General features: G+C 50.1%; 1 protein-coding gene across 2 annotated transcripts in view; it reads left to right on the top strand.

The window, feature by feature from the left end:
- Positions 1-11,978, top strand: part of LOC105484721 (cysteine and glycine rich protein 1) — a 62,488-nt gene extending 50,510 nt beyond the window's left edge. For both annotated transcript variants that reach the window (XM_011746591.3, XM_011746590.2), the window contains exons 3-6: positions 5,159-5,327; positions 6,509-6,638; positions 10,129-10,222; positions 10,724-11,978. In XM_011746591.3, the coding sequence (XP_011744893.1) occupies positions 5,159-5,327; positions 6,509-6,638; positions 10,129-10,222; positions 10,724-10,800 (470 nt within the window). In that variant the 3' untranslated portion in view covers positions 10,801-11,978. The remainder of the gene's footprint in view (positions 1-5,158; positions 5,328-6,508; positions 6,639-10,128; positions 10,223-10,723) is intronic.
- The last annotated feature ends 13,472 nt before the right edge of the window (positions 11,979-25,450 follow it).

Below are 25,450 nucleotides of genomic sequence, written 5' to 3'. Positions count from 1 at the left end.
TGATACCGTGATGCTGTACCCACTGGTACTTGGACCAGGTGATGTTTCCAGGATGTGGCAACTTGGAGAAGCCTCTCCTCAGGTTCCTAAATGAGTTGGTTCATTGTGATCAGAGCAGAAGGCCTGGGTTAGAAGAAGAGGCAAGGTGCATTTTCTTTCCTAAGACAGAGTCTCACGCTGGCACCCAGGCTGGAGTGCAGTGTCTCACTGCAACCTCCACCTCAAATGATCCTCTCACCTCAGCCTCCTGAGTAGCTAGGACTACACATGCATGCCACCATGCTCGGCCAATTTTTAAAAAAAATTTCAGAGAGACAGGGTCTCCCTATATTACCCAGGCTGGCCTTGAGCTCCTGGGTTTAAGCAGTCTGCCCACCTCAGCCTCCCAAAGTGTTGGGATTACAGGTGTGAGCCACTATGCCCACCAAGGTACATTCTCCATGAGGGTAGGCAGAATGGATGGTAGCAGAATGTCTTAGGGACAAGTTACTCAGTTTCTCTGGTTGAGTTTTCTCATTATTACAGTGGAGGTAATAATAGTTACCTCGTGGGATTGTTGTGAGAATTAAAATGAAAGAAGCTTGTGAAACAAAGCACTTAAAATAATTATGAGTGTTGAAGAAATGATATGCACACACACGCACACATGCACACACACACACACGCACACTGCTGAGGGATCTATAGCAAGAGGGTGTGATAAAAGAAGCCCTCACCAGGGGCTGAGGCCCCAGCCCATCTGGGAGATCCAAGAATGGGGTCCTGTCTGTTCCGCATTACATGAAGCAAAGTTTCATGATTTGTGCTCCAGAGTAGGATCCAGATGGGCCAAGAGCCACCTGTTCAATGACCATTTGCATCTCTGCCTGTCGCTAGGCAGACCAACCTGAGGCCACCCCGCATAGGGCAGCAGGGGCCCCACATCCTGCTCAGCTGGGCCTGGAGTGACAGCTCCAGGGCTGCGTCTGATGAATGGGGAGTAAACAAGGTTTAGTGGAGCTTTGTTGGCTTCCAGCCTGCAAAGGAGGCCAGAAACAGCAGCGTCTTGTTATCAGCAGTTCACTACTCTTAGGAATTTCTAAGCCGTTTATCTTTCCAGAGGGAATAAGAGAGAGCTTGGCGCTGGCTGGGAAGGGGGTCTAGGCTGCTGGGATCCTAAGGGCCCCTCTCTTTGCTCTCAGATGTTGCTTAATCACTGACCATAAGGGGTCAGCTGTGGGTGGGAGTGCCCGCCTGTAGACCTGTTTGTGGAGTAGTCGGTCAGAGGGTTGAGGGAAGTCAGGAATTCAGGGGGTGGCATAGGAAGGAAGGAGCAGGGCCTGGGGCAGGGTGTGAGGGGCGTTGCGGATGAGAAACAGTTGTAGAAAGTCAGGCTGGGGAACAGGGCTCCAGGGAGGGTGGGGGGCGGTGGGTGGGGGTGTTATGCAATGAGCAGCCGCAGGAAGCAGTCTCAGGTCACACTAGGGTCTCAGGGCCGGTGCGGCTCTTAGGTATCAGAGCACCAAGTGGACCCCCTAGCACTGCACATGTCCTAGCAGGCTGAGCCATCTTCACAACTTGCTCATTCCTCATGCCTAGCACAGTGCCTGGCACACAGTGGGTTCCTGACAAAGATTTGTTTATGAATGGAAGAAGCATCATTTCTCTTTTCCAGTGAAGTGGGTGATAAGTGTCCACCCCATTCAGGGTGCCCACTGAATCAAAGGACTTTCCTTCCCAAAGAAGGGAGAGGCTAGCCAGGTCTGGGCCAAGGGCAGTAAGGGCCACCTCCCTCACTGGCCAGGCCTGGATGGGTCCCCAAAAACAGTTGTGACCGTGTGGGTCCTTGGCTCCAGATTCTACTCAGCTTGCCCACCTACATGCCTGTATTAGTCTACTCTCATACTGCTAATAAAGACATACCTGAGACTAGGCAATTTATAAGAAAAGAGGTTTAACAGACTCACAGTTCCACATGGCTGGAGAGGCCTCACAATCATGGCAGAAGGCAAAAGAGAAGCAAAGGCATGTCTTACATGGTGGCAGGCAAGAGAGCTTGTGCAGGGGAACTCCCATTTATATAACCATCAGATCTTGTGAGACTTTTTCACTATCACAAGAACAGTATGGGGGAAACTGCCCCCATGATTCAATTATCTCCATTTGGCCCCACTCTTGACACATGGGAATTATTACAATTCAAGGAGAGATTTGGGTAGGAATGCAGCCAAACCATATCAGTGCCCTTTCCTGAGGGTCTGAATGGGCAGAAGGAAGACATGATGATGTCATAGGCAAAGTTGGGGAGAATGACCTTCACTCTGGGCTTGGCCTGGGAGCGGGAACTGAGAAGGCCTGCAGTACACTACCATGGTCTTGAAAGGGGCTGCCAGATCCTATGAGCAGATGGTGGTTCAGAGGCTGGTGGGAAAGCTCAGCTCCGTGGCTGGGAACCTGCCCTGAGGCTATGTGCCCATCTCTGAGCTGTACCCACCTCCTTCCTGGGGAAGGTTGGGTTTAGCAGCCAGCTGTGAGGAAAGAAGAGCTCTGTGATGGTGGTCGATGGAACAGGGCCCTGCAGGTTGGCCCTGGGCTGTTCCCTAGAATCCAAGAGCACAGGGGAAGCTCATGGAAGCCTTGTGCACCCTCTGACACCAGCGTCTCCTCACCCGCAGGCTGAGGCTTACTGTCACTTTTCACCCTCCCAGCCCCACATGCATGGCCCACTGGAGGGGAGCCATGGCTGGCAGAAAACAACCAGGTCTGGAGGTCAGGGGCTGGGTTCTGGCCTGGCCCTGCATCTGGCCAACACGTGATCTGGAACTGTTTTGTGGGCCTTGGTTTTCCTTCCAGAAGCAGAGAATCATTCTCCATTTCTGAGTGGGGTAAGGGGCCTCTGACCTCTCCCCTGGGGCTGCCTTTTCCCTGTATTTCCAAGCAGCATCACAAGGGCCCACCGAAGTGACATCTGGAAGTATGCATTTCCAACAAATCCAGTCTTTTTTTTTTTCCCCCTTATTGGCTTACCGTGATATGGTAGAAATTTATTCAGGCCTGCCTTCAAAATTCTCCTTGATTGAGTCTTTGGTGGATCTTACAAGTGAGCTGCAGAGTCTCTCACTACATCACCTGGATGGAGGTAGAGGGGCAGAAGGCCACCATGGGCAGGATTGGGCCTCTGGGAGAACAGAAGGGCCAAGGCAAAGCAGAAAGGAGCAGGGAGGTCCTAGGTAGGGGAACCATCTGGAAGATGTCAACTTGCAGGCCCTGAGGTCTGCCCTGGGCTGAGTTCCTGGGTCTCCTACTGGAGAGATCAGCCAAAAGATACCTCTGTTCCCTCAAGCACTCTGCCTTCTCTCTGGTCTTGGAATTTTCAGTTCAATTTGGATCTTACAGGAAAACAATTCCAGGCCAATTCCTGACTTCCCACCCTAGAAGGGAATGTTGGAGCCCTTGGCCTGTGGTTTGCTCTCCCTCCTTCTTGGGAACCAGGCCCTGGGGGAATGGTGGGAAGTTCCATATTTGGATGGCCCAGAGTGCTGGAATGAGATAGAGATCTCCAGGGCAGGACAAGAGGGTCCTTATTTAGTCTGAAGTCTCCAACCTGGGGCTTAGGGTGAGAGAGGAGCAGGCAGAGGGCTGGACCTTTTAAAGACAAGAGGATGGCAGTTGCAAGGAAAGGAGCTGAGAGCTTCTCCGAGGGTGGTAAGAGGCGTGGCTTCTCCAGTGGTATCCCTCGGTTTCTATGTTCAGGACATATTTGAGGATGCGTCCAACTGAGATGCAGAACTCCAATATTTAAGGAATATGATCAAACCGAATTAGGATTACAGGACAAGTAAAGAAATAGAATGCAGTTGAATCCCTTGAGAGGAGTATGTGGAGGTTAGAAGCAAGGATCTCTTGAGGCCGGGACCTGTCCCTCCCACTTCCTTGTCTCCTGATGGTACTAACTTTATATAATACTAATAAGAGTAGCCAACATTTATTATGCACTTGTTGTATGCAGGGTATTGTGCCAAGTACTTCACATGTCAGATCTCATTTGATTCTCACCACTGGCTTTTGGGGCAGACATTATGTTCATTTACAAAATGAGGACACAGAGGCTGGACAGGCAAAATAACTTGCACATATCTGGAAAGGGAGAGAGCTGGCATTCAATTCTGGGCAGTCTGACTCTTCATGACCCCAGGCTCTGAACTGTTTCAACTTTATTTTTATTTTTAAAAGTTTTATTTATTTATTTATTTTTAAATAAATAGAGACAGGGTTTTGCCATCTTCCCCAGGCTGGTCTCACACTCCTGGGCTCAATAATCCTCTAGCCTTGGCCTACCACTGCTGGAACTACAGGCATGAGCCACTGAGCCCAGCCAAAACTGTTTTACTCTAGATAGCTGGGCATAGCTCCCCTCTGAGATTAACAGAATGAAATAGGAGGCCCACAGCCTTTCCAGCTCAGACCATTGCAATCCTTAGTTCCTCCCATTCCACTCTGTCTTACCTCAGGACTCAGGAAGTTCTCAGTGTCTGACCTCGCTTCTTCCCATGGCAAAGTGATTTCTGAGATTAGAAACTTCAAATCCTCTTGTGATTAGCATGAGCTGCATCTCGTTTCAAAGCCCACCATGTTGGGCACTTAATAAATATTAAACATTTCTTATGGGGTATCACATCACCTGCATCTCTCCCCATTGGCTCCCTGCCAGCATGCACAGATAGTCTCTTCTGGATTCCATTGTTGAAGGCAGGAAAACTCTGCCCTTCTTCTTTTCTTTTTTCTCCTCCCTCATTGGGACATACGGTCTCTGTTGAGGGCAGAGTGAGGAACCTCAACAGGCATTGTGTGGCTTGGGGTCAGCCTAGGCTGTTGCCTCTGAACCCTGTGTTGCACTGCAGCCTAGGAAGGTTGGGAGTGCAGAGGACCAAAGGAGACACACAGGGAGTCCTGGAAGAAGAATTGGTGTTGGTCAGCATTTCTAGAGTCAGACATGCAGATCCCATCCCTCTGTCCTCCCACCCATTGGTCATCCCACCTGCCTCCATTTCTAGACAGTTCCTGAAAGATCAGGATATTATGTATGCAAAGAGCCCAGAGAGCTTCAGCTGTAGGAAGCTTGCAGTGAGCAAGCAGCTCACCCCAGCTTCAACTCACCGCATCCGCTTCCCCTCCACAGTGGTCTGCAAGAAGAATCTGGACAGCACCACTGTGGCCGTGCATGGTGAGGAGATCTACTGCAAGTCCTGCTATGGCAAGAAGTATGGGCCCAAAGGCTATGGCTATGGGCAGGGCGCAGGCACCCTCAGCACTGACAAGGGGGAGTCTCTGGGCATCAAGCACGAGGAGTGAGTAAAAGATCCTCTCCCAACCTTTTTCTTGAGCTCTCTCCCCCACCCCTGTATTAGGCCTCACGTGTATTTGCAACCATTTTTGGGTATGCAATGGAAGGCTCAGAAAACCAGTTATTTAAAAGGCACCACAGAGCAGCACCTATGTGTCAGGCTGCTGCAGGAGCTGGGCATTCAGCAGGGACTAAAACAGGCCAGGCTCCTCCCTGCAAGGAGCATGCATTCTATATTTGTATAAGGGTCAGAGCTGGGAGGGGCCCAAGAATTACTTAGTTCAATTTCCTCTTTTTGTTTTTGAAAGGGAATCTTGCTCTGTTGCCCAGGCTGGAGTGCAGTGGTGCAATCTTGGCTCACTGCAGCCTCTGCTTCTTGGGCTCAAGTGATCCTCTCGCCTCAGCCTCCCGAGTAGCTGGGAGTATAGGTGTGTGCCACCACATCTGGCTAATTTTGTATTTTGTAGAGACAGGGTTTTGCCATGTTACCTCCTCTTTTTATAGATGAGAAAATCCAGCCCAGGCTCAGTGACTTGCCTGGGGTCCCACGGCTAGTGAATGTCCGAGTGAGACCAGGGGCTCAGGGCAGCACCACTGCCACACCAGCCTCACTCTCAGCCCTGCTGTCTCTCACTACTGAGGAGAGTCATTTCCCTTTCTTGGAAATACCATAGGGTGTCATCAGCCCCACCACCCCCCGTTACCCCACAGCACTCCCTGGCCTCTGGGTAAACGGTGGCTGTTGGCAGTCAGCCTGGCTGGCTCCTCAGCCTGGGGAGGTGGACGGAAATGATGGATGAGTTACCAAGTTTCAGCCAAGGTCATTGCCCCAGTGGGAATGATTCATCAGCAGATTTCTCCTGGAAAGAATCTGCTAATAGACCAGCTGCAGGAATGAGGGGCAGAGGAGGGCAGTTCTTAGCAAATGGGGTGTTAAATGAATCTGGAGTTGACTGGGTGACCGAGGGAAGTATGATGTTATAATGGAAATAACATTGTGCTGAGGCTTGGTTTGTCCATCTGTAAAATGGGAGATGACCCTAGAGGCCCTAGCCTTTGTGACTCTGGCAGAGAGAACTGCCCGCTGCTCTGGCATGAGATGAAGGTAGGGTCATGCCCTCTCAGTGCCAGCCCCACCTGTACTTACATTGTAAGTCACTTCACCCCATGCCCTTCTCCATGCAGAGCCCCTGGCCACAGGCCCACCACCAACCCCAATGCATCCAAATTTGCCCAGAAGATTGGTGGCTCTGAGCGCTGCCCCCGATGCAGCCAGGCAGTCTATGCTGCGGAGAAGGTGATTGGTGCTGGGAAGGTAAGGCGGCTGCTGGGCATGAGAGGGATCGGGGGAGATATCTTCCTGATGTGTGGATTCCAGAACTTTTAAATTGGTGACCCTAGCTCTGCTCAGGGCAGCCTGAGCACTGGGGTTTAACCTCTTCCCTTTGTCCCTGTGGATTGCATGTACCTGTGCTTTCCAGTCTCCAAGGAGCTCATATCAGCCATGAGCAGTAACATCCCTAGCATTGATGGACAATGGGCCATTCATAGGGAGTGGCAATGATCAATCTGTATCTCCAATATTGGAGAACAGAATGTAAGGGTACATGGATGGGCTGCAGAGGGTCCACAAAGCCCCGAAAATTATATGCAAAGTTTCATGGGAACATGTCTGCTTCTTAGATCCATAGCTTTTATTAGATTTTCAAAGGATTTGTGATCCCAAAAATATACATTCTGTTTCATGGAATGTGGACTCCCAGAAACCCATCCAAATACCCCCAGGGCAGAGATTTTCAAGGTTCAGGCCTATCAGAGCCTCCTAGGAGGCTTTTTTCACACTGTTTAGAATTGCCACACATGCTCTTCCCCCATGATATTCTGACAGTAGCCCCCAATCACCAATGCACAGTGAGAATCACCGTAGCAAACCGACAGTTCCCAATTGAGCCGATCACTTCCTTCAGACAGGCCGCAGTAGAGAAGAGGTAGAACTCTTGCCCCCGGGGTTTGCAGTGTCAGATTAGCAGTGAGAAAATCACAGAGGAGGTGTCTTTCAGCTATGAGGCCAGAGAGGATTTCTGGAGCATCATGTGAGGCCTGAGATAGAAAAGTGACTTGGCCAAGATCACACAACAAGGTTATGGAACTCCTGGGCCTAGAGCCCATCTTCAGCTCTTCTGGATTTGGGTTTTGGCTTTGAAGGCTTTTTGACCTGGAGAAATGGGATAAGGGAATGGATCAAGCAATGTTGAGCAACTAACGCTTAGGCCAAGGTCAGACTCTCTACTCTCACAGTCATGGTTGGACGGAGATGGGGATTAGTATCCCTGTTGTACAGATGAAGGAACTGGGAGTCAGAAGGATTACATAACTTGCCCTGATCTGCTAGGAAGGGGCTAAGTCAGGCTCAAGCCCAGGTTTGTCTGACTCCGAAGCCCTTGCTCTTACTACTGTTACTACTGTTAATGCTACTTTGGGCCATTTAGCCTCTTTGAACCCATTTCCAAGGCTGCAAAATGGGAAGGGATTGTTAATCCTAGCATGGTAATTAAGACCTTAGACTCTAGACAGCCTGCTTTGAATCCTAGTTTTGCTATTTATTGGCTGAGTGGCCTTGGGAAAATTTATCCTTCCTACGTTTCAGTTTTGCAGCTCTAAAGTGGACCTGAATAGTGGAGGAAATGCAAAGTGGACCAAGTAATGGTCCCTGACAAATAAGGCAGTTTTTTTGTTTGTTTGTTTTTGTTTTTTGTTTTTTTTTGGCAGAATTTCACTCTTGTCGTCTAGGCTGGAGCGCAGTGGCGCGATCTTAGCTCACTACAACCTCCGCCTCCCAGATTCAAGCGATTCTGCTGCCTCAGCCTCCCGAGTAGGTGGGACTACAGGCATGTGCCACCACACCCAGCTAATTTTTGTAGTTTTAGTAGAGATGGGGTTTCACCATGTTGGCCAGGCTGGTCTTGAACCAGCCTGGACCTCATAATCCACCTACCTCGGCCTCCCAAAGGTCTGGGATTGTGAGGTGTGAGCCACCACGCCCGACTACCAGGCAGCTTTAATGATTAAATGAGATAATACATGCTTAACATGCAATGTAGTACCTGGTATGTCCTCAGTACAGTTTTGCTATTGTTATTATTATTGTTGTTTATTTTCAGGGATTGTTATGAGGTCACAATGAAGATCCTTGCCATTGACTAAAGGATATGAAAACAGGAGACATTAATACTATTGTTAAGTTGGGTTTTTTGTTTTATCTCATTATGAGAATAGAAAATTATTAAGAATAGCTAAGAATCACTATTTCCATTACTTAGGCAGGCTATAAGGTAAAGTTAGGGCTGTACTAAGGAGTAGGATAAGATAATTTTGCATTCAAGTGGAAAAGGTAGGGAGAAGCCCCCACCTTTCTATTGCCTCGCTCAAGAAATGTTGAGGAGCTGGGAATACGTTTGGGTGCTTATGAATAGCAAAGGGATTCAGCTTATTTTGGCAGGGGAGTGGCTAGGAAATATGAGAGGTGTTGGTCTAGGTGTGATTCAGTTTTTCTCCAGCCTGGAGAGCTTGGGGTAGCAGCCCCTTGCTTTATAGAGGAGGCAGCAAAGGCTGGGTGACTACTGAGGTTGCACTGGCACCGACCTAGACCCAGGTCCCCCAATTTCAGCTCTTTGGAGAAGAAGCCAATGGGCAAGGTTAGGCAACCAGGAAATCTGAGGGGATGAATTTCCCTTCTCATCCGCCAGCCTGGGCACTAGGAGTGTCTTTGCCCTTAAAAGGCCTTGTTTTGTCTTATCTGACTGCTGCCTGCCTCTTGCTTTTCCTGGGTTAAGCAGAGCTGTCTACACATCAGCCTCTTAGCCTGCCCAGCTGTTGATGGGAGCTGGCTTCTAAGAAGTCTGTCTGTGCAACGTCCCATCACTGTGTACAAACTTGGGCCTCACTTTTTTTTTCCTGGGAGAGCTGTTTGCCCTGTGTTACAGAATGGATGTGAGGACTAGATTAAACATATGATGCCTGGTCACAGAGAAGGTATTTGTAATTGGGATTCTCCTGGACCAGCCCAGCCTCTGAAGTTCTAGAATTGGTGCCTCCTTTGCCCAAAGGCTATCAGCTATTGGAGGGTAGGGTGGCAGTATGTCCCCCACTGGGTAGCTGTGAACATTAACTGACTTCACCAGTGTAAAGTGCCTGGCACAAGGCCTGGCACAGAGGAAGCCAGAGTCAATGTTGTCTAGTATCACTTTGGAAGGAGAATAAGTCTATGAAACTGCATTAAACTCAGCAGGGGAAGTCCTAAGGAGTGTAGTTTCTCCAGGGGCCACAGAAGACCCTTTGCGTCTCTATGAGATGCCCCAAGGCAACACGGGGCAGAGAGGTCTTCCTGGTGAGGGCTGTTCAAGTACTAAGTGACAGTACCAGGAGGAGTGCAAAGCCCTGGCTCACACCACTGATCTACTGGCAAGATGGGTCTGGAGAAGGCTCATCTGGCCCAGCCAGTGGGGGGAACAGCTACCTTGGTGTTAAACCCACCCCCTCACCTGCCTTTTGTGGTATAGCTGGTGACCCTAATCATCAGGCCATTGCAACATAGCATGGAAGACGGTGCGAGGTAGCATGTGGTCCCTGGCCTTCTCCCTCTACTGCCTTGCACCATGGGCCATGTCCTCCCAGCAGCACCAGTTGAGCAGACTTCAGAAGTGGCTTGAGCCCTTATACCATGGTTATGTCAAAGGGAGTGGGCCTGGGGTGGAGGGTACCCTCATCACGGGTGGCAGCCATTAACTATTTCCTTCCCTGCCTAGTCCTGGCATAAGTCCTGCTTTCGATGTGCCAAGTGTGGCAAAGGCCTTGAGTCAACCACCCTGGCAGACAAGGATGGCGAGATTTACTGCAAAGGTGGGTGTTTTCACTTCTAATTGAGGGTCAGGAGGCCCAAGGGGGTGCAGGGGCTAAGTAGTCTTGCCTTTGCTGAATATAAACTAATTCCTGGCCTTGGGATCCAAGATCCTGAACATCTAGTATGATTCCTTCATTGTACAGATGAGGAAACAAGACCAGAGGGGGAAAGCAACTTGGCCAGCATCATCTGGCAAATCGAGGCAGGCATAGAGCTAGACTCTGGCTTCCTAACTCCCAGTCCAATGCTCTTACAGCAGATGATGCTTCTGTAATTTCAGTGGCTGGGGCAATGGGTACAGGGTGGAACCAAGAGCCTCTTCACCATTTTACTATTGAGACTGGGGTGCTGTGGAGGTGAGGGGGTCCTAGTGGACCTTTCTTCCCTAGCGGCCTGGCTGGGCACTAGGAGTGGGGGATCTTCAGCAGGAGGGTGGGTGGTGCGGCTGGGGGTGGAGGAGGAACACGCCCTTATTTCACTTCTCTCTCCTCTCTCTGCAGGATGCTATGCTAAAAACTTCGGGCCCAAGGGCTTTGGTTTTGGGCAAGGAGCTGGGGCCTTGGTCCACTCTGAGTGAGGCCACCATCACCCACCACGCCCTGCCCACTCCTGCGCTTGTCATCGCCATTCCCTTCCCAGCAGCTTTGGAGACCTCCGGGTTCATTTCTCTCATGCCTGCCACATATCACTAATGACTTGAACTTGGGCATCTGGCTCCCTTTGGTTTGGGGGTCTGCCTGAGGTCCCACCCCACTAAAGGACTCCCCAGGCCTGGGATCTGACACCATCACCAGTAGGAGACCTCAGTGTTTTGAGTCTAGGTGAGAGCAGGCCCCTCTCCCCACACTTCACCCCACAGAGCTCTGTTCTTAGCCTCTTGCGCTGCACGTCCACCATCAGCTGGCCAAGACACCTGGGGACACATCTTGGCGCCCAGAGGAGCAGCAGCAACAGGCTGGAGGGAGAGGGAAGCAAGACAAAGATGAGGAGGGGGGAAGGCTGGGTTTCTTAGATCCCAGAGATTCTCCTCTGTGGGAAAGAAGGTGGGTTTCCTGGTGTCCCTCAGAGTAAGCCTGAGGAGTCCCAGCTTAGGGAGTCACTACCGCAGGCAGAGAGGCAGGCAGCGGGGTCCTAGGAGCCCCTGCTTCTCCAGGCCTCTTGCTTTAGAGACTCTGTGGAAGGGATAGCCTCCCACTAGGAGTGGGAGGAGAATAACCCAGGTCTAAGGACCCCAAAGTCAGGATGTTATTTGATCTTCTCAGACATCTAGTTCCCTGCTTGCTGGAGGGATCCTAATGAAATACCTGAAACATACATTGGCATTTATCAATGGCCCAAATCTTCATTTATCTCTGGCTTAACCCTGGGTCCTAAGGCTGTGGCCAGCAGAGCCCAGGCCAGGGTTCTGTTCTTGCCACACCTGCTTGATCCTCAGATGTGGAGGAAGGTAGGCATAGCCTCAGTCTTCATCCAAACACCCCTTTCCTTTGCCCTGCGACCTCAGAATCTTCCCTTTAACCCAAGACCCTGCCTCTTCCACTCCACCCTTCTCCAGAGACTCTTAGATCACATCATTCCACCCCTTCCAGGCCCCAGGTTAGGAGTGGTGGTGGGAGGAAGGGAAAGGGCTGGGCCTCACTGCTCCCAGCGACTGAAAGGACAACACTATCTGGAGCCACCCACTGAAAGGGCTGCAGGCATGGGCTGTACCCAAGCTGATTTCTCATCTGGTCAATAAAGCTGTTTAGACCAGAACTCTGGTGTCCCAATCCTGTGTCTGTGGAGCTGGGAGGGAACTCGATGAGAGCAATCAAATTAGGGGCTTTGGGAGGCCGAGGCAGGTGGATCACCTGAGGTCAGGAGTTTGAGACCAGCCTGGCTAACATGGTGAAACTCCATCTCAACCAAAAAGACAAAAAAATTAGCCAGGCGGGGTGTGGGTGCCTGTAATCCCAGATACTCGGGAGGCTGAGGCGGGAGAATCACTTGAACCCGGGAGGCAGAGGTTGCAGTGAACTGAGATCACGCCATTGCACTCCAGCCTAGGCAACAAATGCAAAACTCTGTTTAAAAAAAAAAAAAAAAAAATTAGCAGGCAGCCTGGTGGAAATGAATCAAAGTGGATTCGTTCCTGCTTTTTCTAAGGACCAGTTGCTTCTCAGTATCAATTCCAACTGAACCACACTGTCTGAAGTGACCTGACCAGCCAAATACCACTGGCTTGTCCTGTCTGGTCTCCACCCCCAAATCTGGGCCTGGGAATTGCATAGACTTTGGTCTTGGAGGGCTCAGCTAGGCCCCAAAACTGCTCAGAACTTCTCCCAGCTTGGAAAGCCCCAGCCTAAGAGGGAAACTCAACCAGAGGAACTTTCACGTCAAATCTAGAAAGCTCACTTCTGCCTAGGAGGGATGTGGTGGAGGGGCCTGGGCCAGCCTGCTGTGCTGTTAGGGCCCCCACAGCAAGTCCGTGGAAGGCCGCATTTTTTGGTAATAAATTTTTGGTAATAAAGGCTCATGTGAGGGGTTGCAGCATCCTTCATCTTAGGCACACCTGCCTGATGCGTTGGGGCTGAGCTGCTCTGCTTTCAGCCCTTCTCAAAAATGTGCCCACACTAAATTTTCAAAACAAAAGCAGATGCTTTAACAACAACGAGGCCTCGTATACCTATTTCCCAGATGACCAGCTCCAAAAGTGACCTTGACAGAGCCCCCTCCTTGACTCTGAGAAAGGGACCTATGCATGCATAACACCCATCAATGGTGCAGAGCAATAGAAAAGTGCAAGGTGACAGGGAGAAGAGCTGGAGGAGTTCAGAGAATGCCAGCCCAGGGTGGGCACTGGCTGGGAGTTCTGCAATCGGGGTCAAGGGCTCCATCTTGGTAACCCCTCTGGCTCCAGCACAGGGGGTGGCCCACGAAAGGTGCTCCAGACACGTTTCTGCAGCCAGGAGGACGGCTGGTTCCCCTCACGCAACGGAAGCCTCCTGTTCTGGGAGGGGCCTACAGGAGTGGCCCGGATGGGAGCCTTTGGGGCCCAAAGCTGGAGAGAGTCTGCCCTCTGCTGGCTGCCCGGGAGGGTCTGTCGGCGACTCATCCTCCTGTCCCTTGCACCACTAGCTGTCCTGCTCCGGGGCCACTGTCTTTCAGTGCAGCCCCACTGTGGGCAGGGCCCGGACGCACCTCCTGGGAGTAAGACCTGGGTAAAGGCAGGGGGCTGTAAGCCAGCTGCGGCCAGGCCAGGAAGCACTCACTGGACGGTGAAGGGCCAGGCAGGGTGGCGCAGCAAGGAAGGAGGAACACCAGGCAGGGGAGGCACGGCTGGAAGGAGAGTCGGCTGACGGGGAGAGGGCCCAGCATCCGCAAGCGCGGCGCTTGCGCCGTCCCAGGAGACACCAGGTGGTGCTATGGGGTCAGGGCAAAAGGCAGGCGCTGCCTTTCCGCGAACCCCACTCCCTCCTCCTCTCCCCGTGGACCCTGAGGACTCAGCTCCTGCGCAAGACAGCGGACGCGTGTAATTCCCGACGCTCACTTCTCCTTTGAGGGTTGGCGCGCTTCGGGGCCCTGTGGAATACCAAACCCTGTGGAATTGACCCAAAGAGTCACCAAAGAGTGAGCAAGGACTTTTTGTTTTGTTTTGTTTTTTAAAGACAGAAGTTTGCTCTTTAGGGCAATGGTGCGATCTCGGCTCACCGCAACCTCTGCCTCCCGGGTTCAAGCGATTCTCCTGCCTCAGCCTCTGAGTAGCTGGGATTACAGGCATAAACCACCCCGCCCGGCTAATTTTTGTACTTTTTTGGGTAGAGACGGGGTTTCTCCATGTTGGTCATGGCTGGTTGGTCTCGAACTCACGACCTCAGGTGATCCGCCCACCTCGGCCTCTCAAAGTGGTGGGATTACAGGCATGAGCCACCGCGCCCGGCCGGGGTGAGCAAGGTCTTTATGTCCACTTGGGTATTTCTTTTCTCCCTTCTGTCATTTCCGAGCAAGGTGTCTAGGGCGACCTCTGGAGAATGTATTTGGTGGGAGCTATGCCCAGCTGCAGGAGCGGTGGAGCCCTGGACTTTTTAGGATATGATAGGAAACAGCTGCCCCTCCCGATGGGCGGCAGGCCCAGCCTCCTCGGACTGCCCTTCTCCAGGAGCCTTAGCAAATTGTCTGGGTCACCTGAGAGGCTGGGGAGGGACAGGAAGATCCTGAGGCCGACTGGAGAGGTGGGGATAGAGATCTTGGGGAGAGGAGGTTGGGGGGTGTTAGAGCTGCTATTAAGTGTGGGAGTGATCCCAGAATCAAGGGCCACAGAAATTATTCGAGGTGGGGCACCCAATCGCTTCTCGGCCTTTGGCTAAGATCAAGTGAGGGGGCCACCCAGCGAGGCACGATCCACCGACTTAGATCAGTGGAGGTGAGTGTGGCGGAATGAGGGACGCAGGGATTAACTACTAGACGGTCCGGCCCTTCCCCCGCCTCGCCCCCGTGCCACGCCCAGCCCTGGCCCCGCCTCCAAGCCCAGCCTTTATTCTGAGACTCATTGGGGAAGCCTTTAAAAATGGTTCCCAGCCTCACCCCTAGAGATTCTGATTCGGTTGGCCTGGGTGGGGCCTGGGAATCTGTATTCGACAAGCTCCTCAGGTGATTCTCTGACACTCGCCCGGGCTCAGCCGGGCTTGAGAAACTGCGGACCAGCCCAGCCTCCCAGCAGGTGCCGACCTCCACCCGGCAGCTCAACCTCAACCACTTAGTTGCCAACAGCTCCGCGCCGCGCCCCGCCCCGCCGCGCAGCTGGGGTTGCCTCTGAACAGTTCTAATGATTAGAGAGGACTTCCTGGAACTTCCTATTTCTGTCCCCTAGAGTCATCCAGAACAGGTCTAATCCCTCTCCTGCATGAGAGCGCTTCAGAGATTTGAAGACAGCTGTCGGCTGCCTGAGTCCGCCCTTCCCCACTAGAGATCCCCTGGCCTTTCAGCGCTTCCTGATGGAGGCACCAGGCAGTCCAGCGAGTCCAGTGAAGGAGGAAAAACACAGCCAGGGGTTGGGTGCCGTCCAGTGGCCAGAGAAACAAACTGGGGACTTGCAATAGGTCAAAGGGATAGAACAGAGGCAGCTCCCCCTGGGAAACGCCTGTCTCCTGCCTTTCTAGGGTACAACTTCCTCCAACCCAGTCTTCTTTTGGACATTTTGGAAACATTATTCATCCAACTTGTGTCCTTACTATATGCTATAGACTGTTTGAAGATCTTTAATGTATTAACTCACTTAATTCTCACATTACTCATCCATCTTGTGTGCTTAATATATGATATCGACTATTTGAAGACCTTAAATGTATTACCTCATTTAATTCTCACAATGTCCCCATGAAGTAGGTGCTGTCATTTTACCCACTTATAAATGATCAAACTGAAGCCAAGAACCAAAGAACAATTCAACAACCGTCTCAAGGTCAAATTGAGCAGGATATAAATGCAGGCAGCTGGGTTCAGGTCCCATCCCTGCAGGGCCATACCTAACATCCCTGCCTTAAGAAGAAACAGTTATGTACTGGGGGTATGAGGCCTGGTGCTGAAATGGTGAGTTAGGACCATAGCAATAGCTAACAGTTATTGAGCACATACTATGTGCCTGGCACTGGTCTAGATGTTTTCTTATTTGATCCTCATATAAGCACTAGGAGGTAATTATATTATCCCTTTATTATATAAGAGGAAACTGAGATTCAGTGAATTTTAAAGAGACTTACTTAAGTCCCTGGCAAGTGGTGGAGCCAGGATTGGAACCAGCTGTGTGACTCTGGGCCTGCCTCCTCCCCTCTGGGTGTCGGCTCCTCATTTGTGAAGTGAAGACGTTGGCCTAAATTAGTTCTGGGGAAATGCTTCTCAAGCTTTAATGTGCATATGAATCTCCTGGGGATCTTGTTAAAATGCAGATTCTAGTTCAGTAGTTTTGGGTGGGTCCTGAGATTGGACATCTCTCACAAGCTCCCGGGGAGGTGGTGCTGATGTTGCTGATCCTGGGACCACACTTGAACAGCCAAGCTTCAGGGAATCCACCCAACTCTGATGTCCCGAGTTTATGGGCCTAGGAAGACTCACCCTAAAGGCCATGAAAATTCAGGAAGCAGATTATCACGAATAAAGCCCTTAGTGGGCATTTTCCATGCCTGAACAAGCCCTTGGTGCCTTTTCAAAAGCACCTGCTCCTGAGCCTTCTATATTTCCACCCTGTTGACCTCAACCTGACTCTTCCAGAGAGTTCAAGGGCTTGGTCCCAGGCCAAGGGGGACTGTTGCTACCTACTGGAGGAGTGAAGAGGTATCTCTATGGCTCTGCCTTCTGGTGGTACCCCGCAGTCCCATGGCAACCACATTGTCTAGTCTTTTAAGGGATGTTCACAGATATTCCTGGGCACACAGTAATATCTACGTTTACATTTAGAGGTTACATTTGGCCCCATCCCTTGAATTTTGATGTGGCGATGTGGCTTGCTGTGGCCTCTAATTGAGACCAGAAGTGTCACTTCTGAGCAGATTTTTTTTTTTTTTTTGAGATGGAGTTTCCCTCTTGTTGCCCAGGCTAGAGTGCAGTGGTGTAATCTTGGCTCACTGCAACCTCTGCCTCCCGGGTTTAATCGATTCTCCTGGCTCAGCCTCCCGAAGTAGCTGGGATTACAGGTGCCTGCCACCACACCCAGCTAATTTTTTGTATTTTTATTTGAGACGAGTTTCATCATGTTGGCCAGGCTGGTCTTGAACTCCTGACCTCAGGTGATCCACTTGCCTCGGCCTCCCAAAGTGCTGGGATTACAGGTGTGAGCCACCATGCCTGGTCATCTGAGCAGACTTCTTTAATAGACATGGTGTAAGTTTTCATGTCCCTTTTCTCTGTTGTGGAGAGTGTGGAAGTGGGTGTCGTGATGGAACCTCCAGCAACCTGGATATGTGTATATCTCAATGAGCAGAACCTCCCCTGCCAGCTCAAGTAGGACATACGGTATGAGTGGGATGACCTTTGCTGTGTTAAGCTATTGGGTTTGGAAGGGGTTTGTTAGCGCAGAATAACCTAGCCCATCCTGACTAGTACACATACCAATATTACCTTAGATAGGCCGAGTCAAGTATGGAGACCATGTTTCTACAAAGTCAGGATGGTGGCCTGTCGAAGAGCTAATGCTTAACTCTGGGATCTTCTTCAGTAGGAGGGAATATATTCTTGCAAAAGTAGAGCTGGATTCCTAAAGATGTGAACTTTTCCTCCCATTGTTTTGCTAGTCCCTGTTAAGTAGAGAACTCTGATTCACCCATTTGCCCTTGTGTCCCTAAAGTCTAGCCCAGGGCCTGGCTCACAGAATACTTAATTCTTAATTCACACACAACAGGATTTACTCTGAAGTTCCTTTCTATGAATCTTCCCGTAGATCACATTCAAGAATATGCCATGAGCCTTCCTCTCCTCTCTAAGTCCCTCCACACACCCCTCTGCCTTGAGCAATCTGTTGATTTCTCCTTGACCTAAGCCTCAGGCTGGACAACTCACAGCTTCCTTCCCCTGCCTGATCTTGACAATGACACTGTATAGGAGCTTCCCTGTTATCAAAGTCATACTCACGAATAATAATCTTTATAACTCTCATGATGAAACGTTTGAAAATCAGAGGCAAGTGGTAAAAAACTCATCCATGATCTCACCTCGAAGAAACTGCTGTTGACACTGTGACCTTTTCTTTCCTATTTTCCTCTATGCATTCCCCCTACCCCATAATTTTAGGGAGAGCCTATGAATGTCTCCACTTTAGGAGGAGAGGGAAAAGCCACCCACAAATGCAGAAAATGGCAGAGCTGGAAGGGGACTTATGAATCCTTCAACCAACTCCCTTACATTACCATTGAGAATGCTACTTTATACTAGTCTGGGTGCAGATGTGTGAAAAGTAAAAACAAATGTCTGGCAAGACCCAAACCAAGCTAAGTGATTGTTGTCTCTGGGGTTGGGGGACTAGCAGGGTGGTGAAAAGATACTGTCATGTTTTGAATCTTTTGCAACAAAAATGTATTCAAGTATTACTTGCATTTAAAGCAGATGATTATTACTAGAAGAAAAGAGAAAGTCACTTTCATGTCAAGGGTTTCATGGCTATTATTGGCACGTTGGTTGAGGCCACTAGTTTCCTGGGTATCAGTCAGTCTCCTCCTAGTGTCCTTGCCCCTTGGTCAAGTGTCCTCAAGGAAGAGATTCATTCCAGGGCCGCCCATTTTTTCCTACAACATGGGCACCCAGATGCCAAGATGGCATGGGAATAGGGAAAATTCTGCAGGCCCCAACCTGAACCATGAGCCCACAAGTCCAATCTCTGTAAGACCCACGCTGGGATCAAATGCCTTCAAGCCCAGACTCAGCCCCATCAGAGAGGGGCAGTAGGTGCTCTCAAGACGAAAGGGATTCCTGGTGAATCAGGAAAGTTATTGGGCTGGAAAGTGATTAAAGGGCTGAGCGTGGGAGGGGATTTCCACTGAGAGAGCCAGGCCCAGGAGCAAGCCTGGGCGGGTCGGCTGCAGAGTTGCTGCCCACTTGAAGTCTGTCGCAATGGTGCCCATAAAACCCAAGTCATCAGAGACTTTAAACCTCGGTTGGGTTTTTCCTTCTGTTTCCCTTTAGAAAAACAGAGATCCGAGGAAACCCCAAAGCCCTGGAACAAAGGGCTGTACATCAAAGGGGTGTGAACAGGTCAGGAGAAGTCTGAGGGAGAGGTCAGTCCGACTGAGTCTTCCAGCCCCCAGCTCCCAGGGAGAGGAGAGCAGTGTGGGACCTGTGGATTGGAGGGTGGGTGCAGAAGCCTGAAGGGAGAAGCAGGGTGGGGAGGAGCAGGGCTGCAAACAGACCCATTTTCATGCCCCATCTAGGTGAGGAGGCACTACCCGGCCTGAGGAATCCAGGGAACAGGTTGAGGAAGGAGTAGTGATGTTTTCTTTTCTTGCCTGTACAGGGGTTCCATAGCTCCCATAAACTAGCCAGGCTTTTTTTTTTTTTTCAAATATGCACTAAATCTGCAAGATAGAACTTGACAGCTTTCATTTTACAGAAGAGGAAACTGAGATCAGAAAGGGGAAGTGACTGTGTAAGGTATCACCAAGCTTGGGCTAGGACACGGGTGCCCTGTCTCCTAGCTGAGTGCTCCTTCCCCTACACCAGTGGTTCTCACACGTGTGCATCAGAATCACCTGGAGGTCTTGTTAAAACATGGATTGCTGGGCTCCAAACCCAGGTCCGGGGTGGAGCCTAGAATTTGTATTTCTAACAAGTTCCCAGCTGATGCTGACGCTGCTAGCCTGAGACTACATTTTGAGAAACACTGCTCTAGACCCTTACTATCTAAAGTATGTTCTGTTGACTATCAGCATCAGTGTTACTTGGAAGCTTCTAGAAGTGCAGAATCTCAGGTCCTACTCTAGACCTATTCCACCAGAATCTGCGTTTGGAAGATCCCCAGGTGATGTGTTTGCACACTACAGTCTGAGACGTGCTGGTCTATACCACACACCTCTTTCTGGACTGGGAGTCAAATGGAGGCAGACTAGATGAGCCTTCCAACTCCGGTTGCCAGGGGATAATGGAATAGGAGCCCAGGGTCCTGTGGGGGAACCAACCCCCTTTTTATGTTCCCCAAGGTTGGGGAGTGGAGGACAGAACTACAGAGACAGGAGGAGTTGCATGCTCAGCTCTGGGTTTGCTCAGTTCTGGTGTACACACCCCACATCAGGAGGCTCTATGTGCCCACCTTGGGGAATCCTGGGAATGCCTGGAGGCCAACAACTGCCATTCAAGCCTCTAAATCAACCCCCGCTCTGAAGCCAGCCCTTGTGTTTGAAATTCTATTTCAAGAACATATGTAATACCTATGTGTTTATTTTGTTTTAAAAATATGCCTAATACATGAGTATGACATCGAAACCATATTGAAGCATGCTCATAAAATGACAGGCATTCTCACACTGCCCATCCCCATCCTGGACATTCCATAAGTAACTTATCACTGTGAATCCTGTTAGACATAACCTGTACAACAAAGATGGACTTCTGTTCATGTGTGGCCATGCTATATACCTTATTAACTTACTGTACTGTAATGTTTCCCCATGAAACAACATATTTCAGGCATCTCACCCTACCAAGCCCTGTGGATCTGTTTATTTTTAACTGCTGCACCGCATGAACGTTTCTGTACTGTGCAGTTACCTAGATTTTTAGAGAAGCAAAGCAGTCACAGGATTTTAAAAAGTCAAACAATACAGATTGGCAAACAACGAAAAAATAAAAGTCTCTTTCTTCCTCATCCTTACCCAGAGAGACTGTTAACAACTTATTTTAAATTGTTATTTGCTTTTCTAAACAGGGTCTTGCTCTGTTGCCCAGGCTGGAGTGCACTGGTGTGATCATAGCTCACTGTAGTGTCAAACTCCTGGGCTCAAGCCATCCTCCCACCTCAGACACCTGAGTAGCTGGGACTACAGGCATGTGCCCCACTATGGCTATTTTTAAAAAAATTTTTTGGAGAAACAAGATCTTACTATGTTGCCTAGGCTGGTCTCATACTCCTGGGCTCAAGCGATCCTCATGCCCTAACCTCCTAAGGTGCTGAGATTACAGGCAAACCATTTATTTTTGGTATTTAATTAAAATACTTAATTTTTGTAACAGGTTTGGATGTATAGTAAATTTGAGCACATAGAACAGAGTTCCTGTATACCTACCCTTCCTCCATAGTTTCTTCTATTATTAACATCTTGCATTAATGTGCTACTTTTTTTTTTTTTTTTTTTTGAGACAGAGTCTTGTTCGTGGCCCAGGCTGGAGTGCAGTGGCGCAATCTCGGCTCACTGCAAGCTCCGCCTCCCGGGCTCACGCCATTCTCCTGCCTCAGCCTCCCAAGTACCTGGGACTACAGGCGCCCGCCACCTCGCCCAGCTAGTTTTTTGTAGTTTTTAGTAGAGACGGGGTTTCACCGTGTTAGCCAGGATGGTCTCGATCTCCTGACCTCGTGATCCGCCCGTCTCGGCCTCCCAAAGTGCTGGGATTACAGGCTTGAGCCACTGCAATATTGATACATTTACTATTAACCGAAGTTCATAGTTTAAGTTCACTCTTTTTTTTTTTTTTTTTGAGACAGGGTCTTGCTCTGTCGCCCAGGCTGGGGTGCAGTGGCCGGATCTCAGCTCACTGCAAGCTCCGCCTCCCGGGTTTAGACCATTCTCCTGCCTCAGCCTCCCGAGTAGCTGGGACTACAGGCGCCCGCCACCTCGCCCGGCTAGTTTTTTGTATTTTTTAGTAGAGACGGGGTTTCACCGTGTTAGCCAGGATGGTCTCGATCTCCTGACCTCGTGATCCGCCCGTCTCGGCCTCCCAAAGTGCTGGGATTACAGGCTTGAGCCACCGCGCCCGGCCTTAAGTTCACTCTTGTATGCTTCTGTAGGCTTTGACAGATGCATAATGTCACGTATCCACCATTATAGTATCATACAAAATAGTCTTGCCTCCCTACAAATCTCCTTTAACCATCTAGTGGTTTCCATTATTGTTTTAAATAATGCATTCTTTTTATTAGTTCATTAACTCTAGATTGCATTTATCGATTCCCCATAATGAGAGGAGGGGAAACTATTGCATTATCCTTTTCCACCTCCCAGTTTTTGTCATGTACATTGCCATTTCATTTTCTCATTCGATAATTATTCGTTCAGTTCCTACAGTGTATTAGGCAATGTTCCAGGTGCTGGAGCCATAGGGTAAAAAAAATAAATAGGCCAGGCATGGTGGCTCATGCCTGTAATCTCAGCACTTTGGGAGGCTGAGGCAGGCGGTTCACGAGGTCAGGAGATTGAGACCATCCTGGCTAACACAGTGAAACCCTGCCTCTACTAAAAATACAAAAAATTAGCCGGGCGAGGTGGCGGGCGCCTGTAGTCCCAGCTACTCGGGAGGCGAAGGCAGGAGAATGGGGTGAACCCAGGAGGCAGAGCTTGCAGTGAGCCGAGATGGCACCACTGCACTCCAGCCTGGGTGACAGAGCGAGACTCTGTCTCAAAACAAAAAAACAAACAAAAAAACTCCCTGCTAGCATAGAGCCTACAAGTAAAGGAGACAGACAATAAATAAGAAAAATATAAAGCAGTGGATGCTAATTATGTGCCATAGAGGAAAAACTGAGCAGGGAGGGGATACAGCGTATGTATCTACGTCTACGGAAGGGGGTTGTGGCTTTAAACAGGGTGTTGGGAGAAGACCCTACTGAGAAGGTAATATGTGAACAGAGCTGAGTGTGGTGAAAAAATGAACCATTTGGTGATCTGAGGGAGAGGATTCCAGACAGTGAGGACAGCAGGTGCAAAGGCCCTGAGGAAAGAGGGTTGCCAAGTTCAAGGGATGGCGAGGACTGTGGCTGGAGCCAGGGAGAGAGGAAAGTACAGGAGGTAAGATCAGAAAGTGAAGGGCAGGTCTTAGAGGGCCTTGCAGGCAGCATCAATTACTTTGGCTTTACTCAGAATGAGGTGAGAAGGCTCTGGTGGCTTTTGAGCAAAGGAGTGATATCATCCTTAGTTTTAAAGTTTTTGCGGTGTTAATGTACATCTTGTTTTGTTAATAAATTGTCTTCAACACTTTTCTTTAGATTGAGTCTAAAAATTTATGATCACTAAACAGAATTTATATAAGATTAAGTAAATAGCCAGGCATGGTGACTCACGCCTGTAACCCCTACACTTTGGGAGGCTGAGGCTGGTGGATTGCCTGAGGCCAGGAGTTCGAGACCAGGCTGGCCAACATAGTGAACCCTCGTCTCTACTAAAAATACAAAAAATTAGCTGGGCATGATGGCAGGCGCCTGAAATCCCAGCTACTATGGAGGCTGAGGCAGGAGAATCACTTGAACCCAGGAGGCGGAAGTTGCAGTGAGCTGAGATTGCGCCATTGCACTCCAGCCTGAGCAACAAGAGCAAAACTCAATCTAAAAAAAAAAAAAAAAGGATTAAGTAAATATAGAAAACAAAAGCTGTGTTACTTTTTGCATCTCTCTGGGTCTCATTCTTGCCTCTATCCCACCTTATTGCCATCTTTCTTTCCACCTTGTCCTGGGTAGCCACCCAGAGGGACCCCTCCTCTCCACTTGGACTTCCTCCTTCTCACACAGCTGTGGAGGTGGTTTGGCTCAGCCCTAGCTAGAGCCATTTCCAGCACATTCTTCCCTGGGGCCATTTTGTAGTCTAGCCTGTTCCAGCTGGACTTAGATTTACTGACAGGGCAGATCCGCTTTCCCTTTGGGGTGGGCAGAGAGAGGAGCCAGCTCTGGGTTGCTACCAGGGGACATTTTGTCCATCAGCCCGATGTGGAGTTAACAAGTCAATAAGAATTGAGTAAGTGGTAGGGTGCAGTGGCTCATGCCTGTAGTCCCAGCACTTTGGGAGGCCAAGGTGGGCAGATCACGAGGTCAGGAGTTCAAGACCAGCCTGGCCAAAATGGTGAAACCCCATCTCTACTAAAAATACAAAAATTAGCCAGGCATGATGGCACATCCCTGTAATCCCAGCTACTTGGGAGGCTGAGGCAGGAGAATCACTTGAGTCCGCGAGGCAGAGGTTGCAGTGAGCTGAGATCACGCCGTTGCACTCCAGCCTGGTAATAAAGTGAGACTCCATCTCAAAAAAAAAAAAAAAAAAAAAGAGAATTGGGTAAATATCTCTAGGGCCCAGCACTGCTCCAGCCCAGTGTCCCAAGAAGGTTAAGTCAGAGCTCCTCTTCCAGGAGATGGGTAGGGATATCTCAGCAGGGAGGGAGGAGCAGCACCAGCCCACCTCGAGCTCCCTCCCCTGCTGCCCTCTGGGCCTCAGGAGACATCTGTCTTTGTCTCTTCTTTTATGCCACTGTCTACTCCCTCTCCTGGAGGGGCATTCTGGGAGTTAGGAGTTAGTTGTCATCACACGTGTGTGTGTGTGTGTGTGTGTGTGTGTGTAAAGAGCTGTGGATGAGACACTGAGAGTTCCCTTCTCTCATCTCCTAACTTTGGGGCTGCAGAGGAGGGCACTCCTATCCCCACAACAGGACCCTCCCTGTGTCTGTTAGGCTCTGCTCTTTGGGCAGGAGGATGGTAACACAGGGTGTAAGTACAAAGAGGTCTTATTACTGTCATTATTACATATCATTACTCCTATAAGAATCTATTATTAACATGTTGATGAATAGGCCCCTAAGAAACTGTGGGCCTGGAGGAACTGACCAAGATGGGGGCAGAATGAGGACCTAGGAGAGCCCTCTTCCAGTACCTAGCTTAATCTCAGGACCCCCATCATTCTCTAAAGGGAATAAAAGTGGGGAGATGGAAGGAAGAACATTTATCGAGACTTAGATTTGCCAAGCCCTGTCTTGGGTCTTTCACAAATGTTATCTAACTTATTCATCAGGACAACTCCATGAGATGACAATGAATTAATCCTCCTATTCAACAGATAAGGAAATTGAGGGAGGTCAGTAAAGTTGCCCCAGGTGGGTCGGACACAGCAATCAAGGGAGAAGTTTGAACTCAACTCTGCAAAGCTCTTGTCTTTACACAATATTCTAGCCAGAAGAGAAAGAGACCTCTCCCTCCGCGTTCCCCTCCAGTTCTGTATCCAGGAGAAGTCCATTCTAGGGGGAGGTTGAGGGAGGATAGAATCTGCGGAGCGGAAGGAAGCAGCAAGGCTGGAGCTGCGCTTACACATGGGCCTGGCTGGGCCATCGGTCCAGCGTCGGCCCCTGCAAGTGTGTGCGGTGGAGAGGACCGCAGACAGTGGCATGCCGAGGTCACGGAGGGGGTCCCTCCTCCCCCACTATGAGGAGGGCATGAATGACCTCAAGCCTCAGCTCTCCTTTGTTGGCACTGGCTACTCTCTACAGGCCTCCCCGCGCAGTGCATGCGGGTAGGAGTAGGAGCAGGTGGACTGTCCAAGCAGAGGCAGCGATGGACAGCCTCTCTTGGGTACTGCACAAAGAAATCGGCCGATGGAGGAGGAACCCAACATAGGCTTGATGCAGAGGCTGGGGGCCTCATGGCCTGCCAAGTAGCCAGCAGCTGTCTGACGCCTAACATGCAACTGGTGCCACTGCGCGTTCGCCAAGCCCACCCCCTTGCTAGCAGCGCTCTCTCCAATCGAGGAGATGCGCCTTCCCCCAGCCCTTCCCCGCCATCTCCCCCTTCATTCAAGGCTTGG

The sequence above is a fragment of the Macaca nemestrina genome, chromosome 1 (assembly GCF_043159975.1).
Source record: "Macaca nemestrina isolate mMacNem1 chromosome 1, mMacNem.hap1, whole genome shotgun sequence".
In the NCBI taxonomy this organism is placed as follows: Eukaryota; Metazoa; Chordata; class Mammalia; order Primates; family Cercopithecidae; genus Macaca; species Macaca nemestrina.
This window is presented reverse-complemented; position numbering and strand designations above follow the sequence as displayed.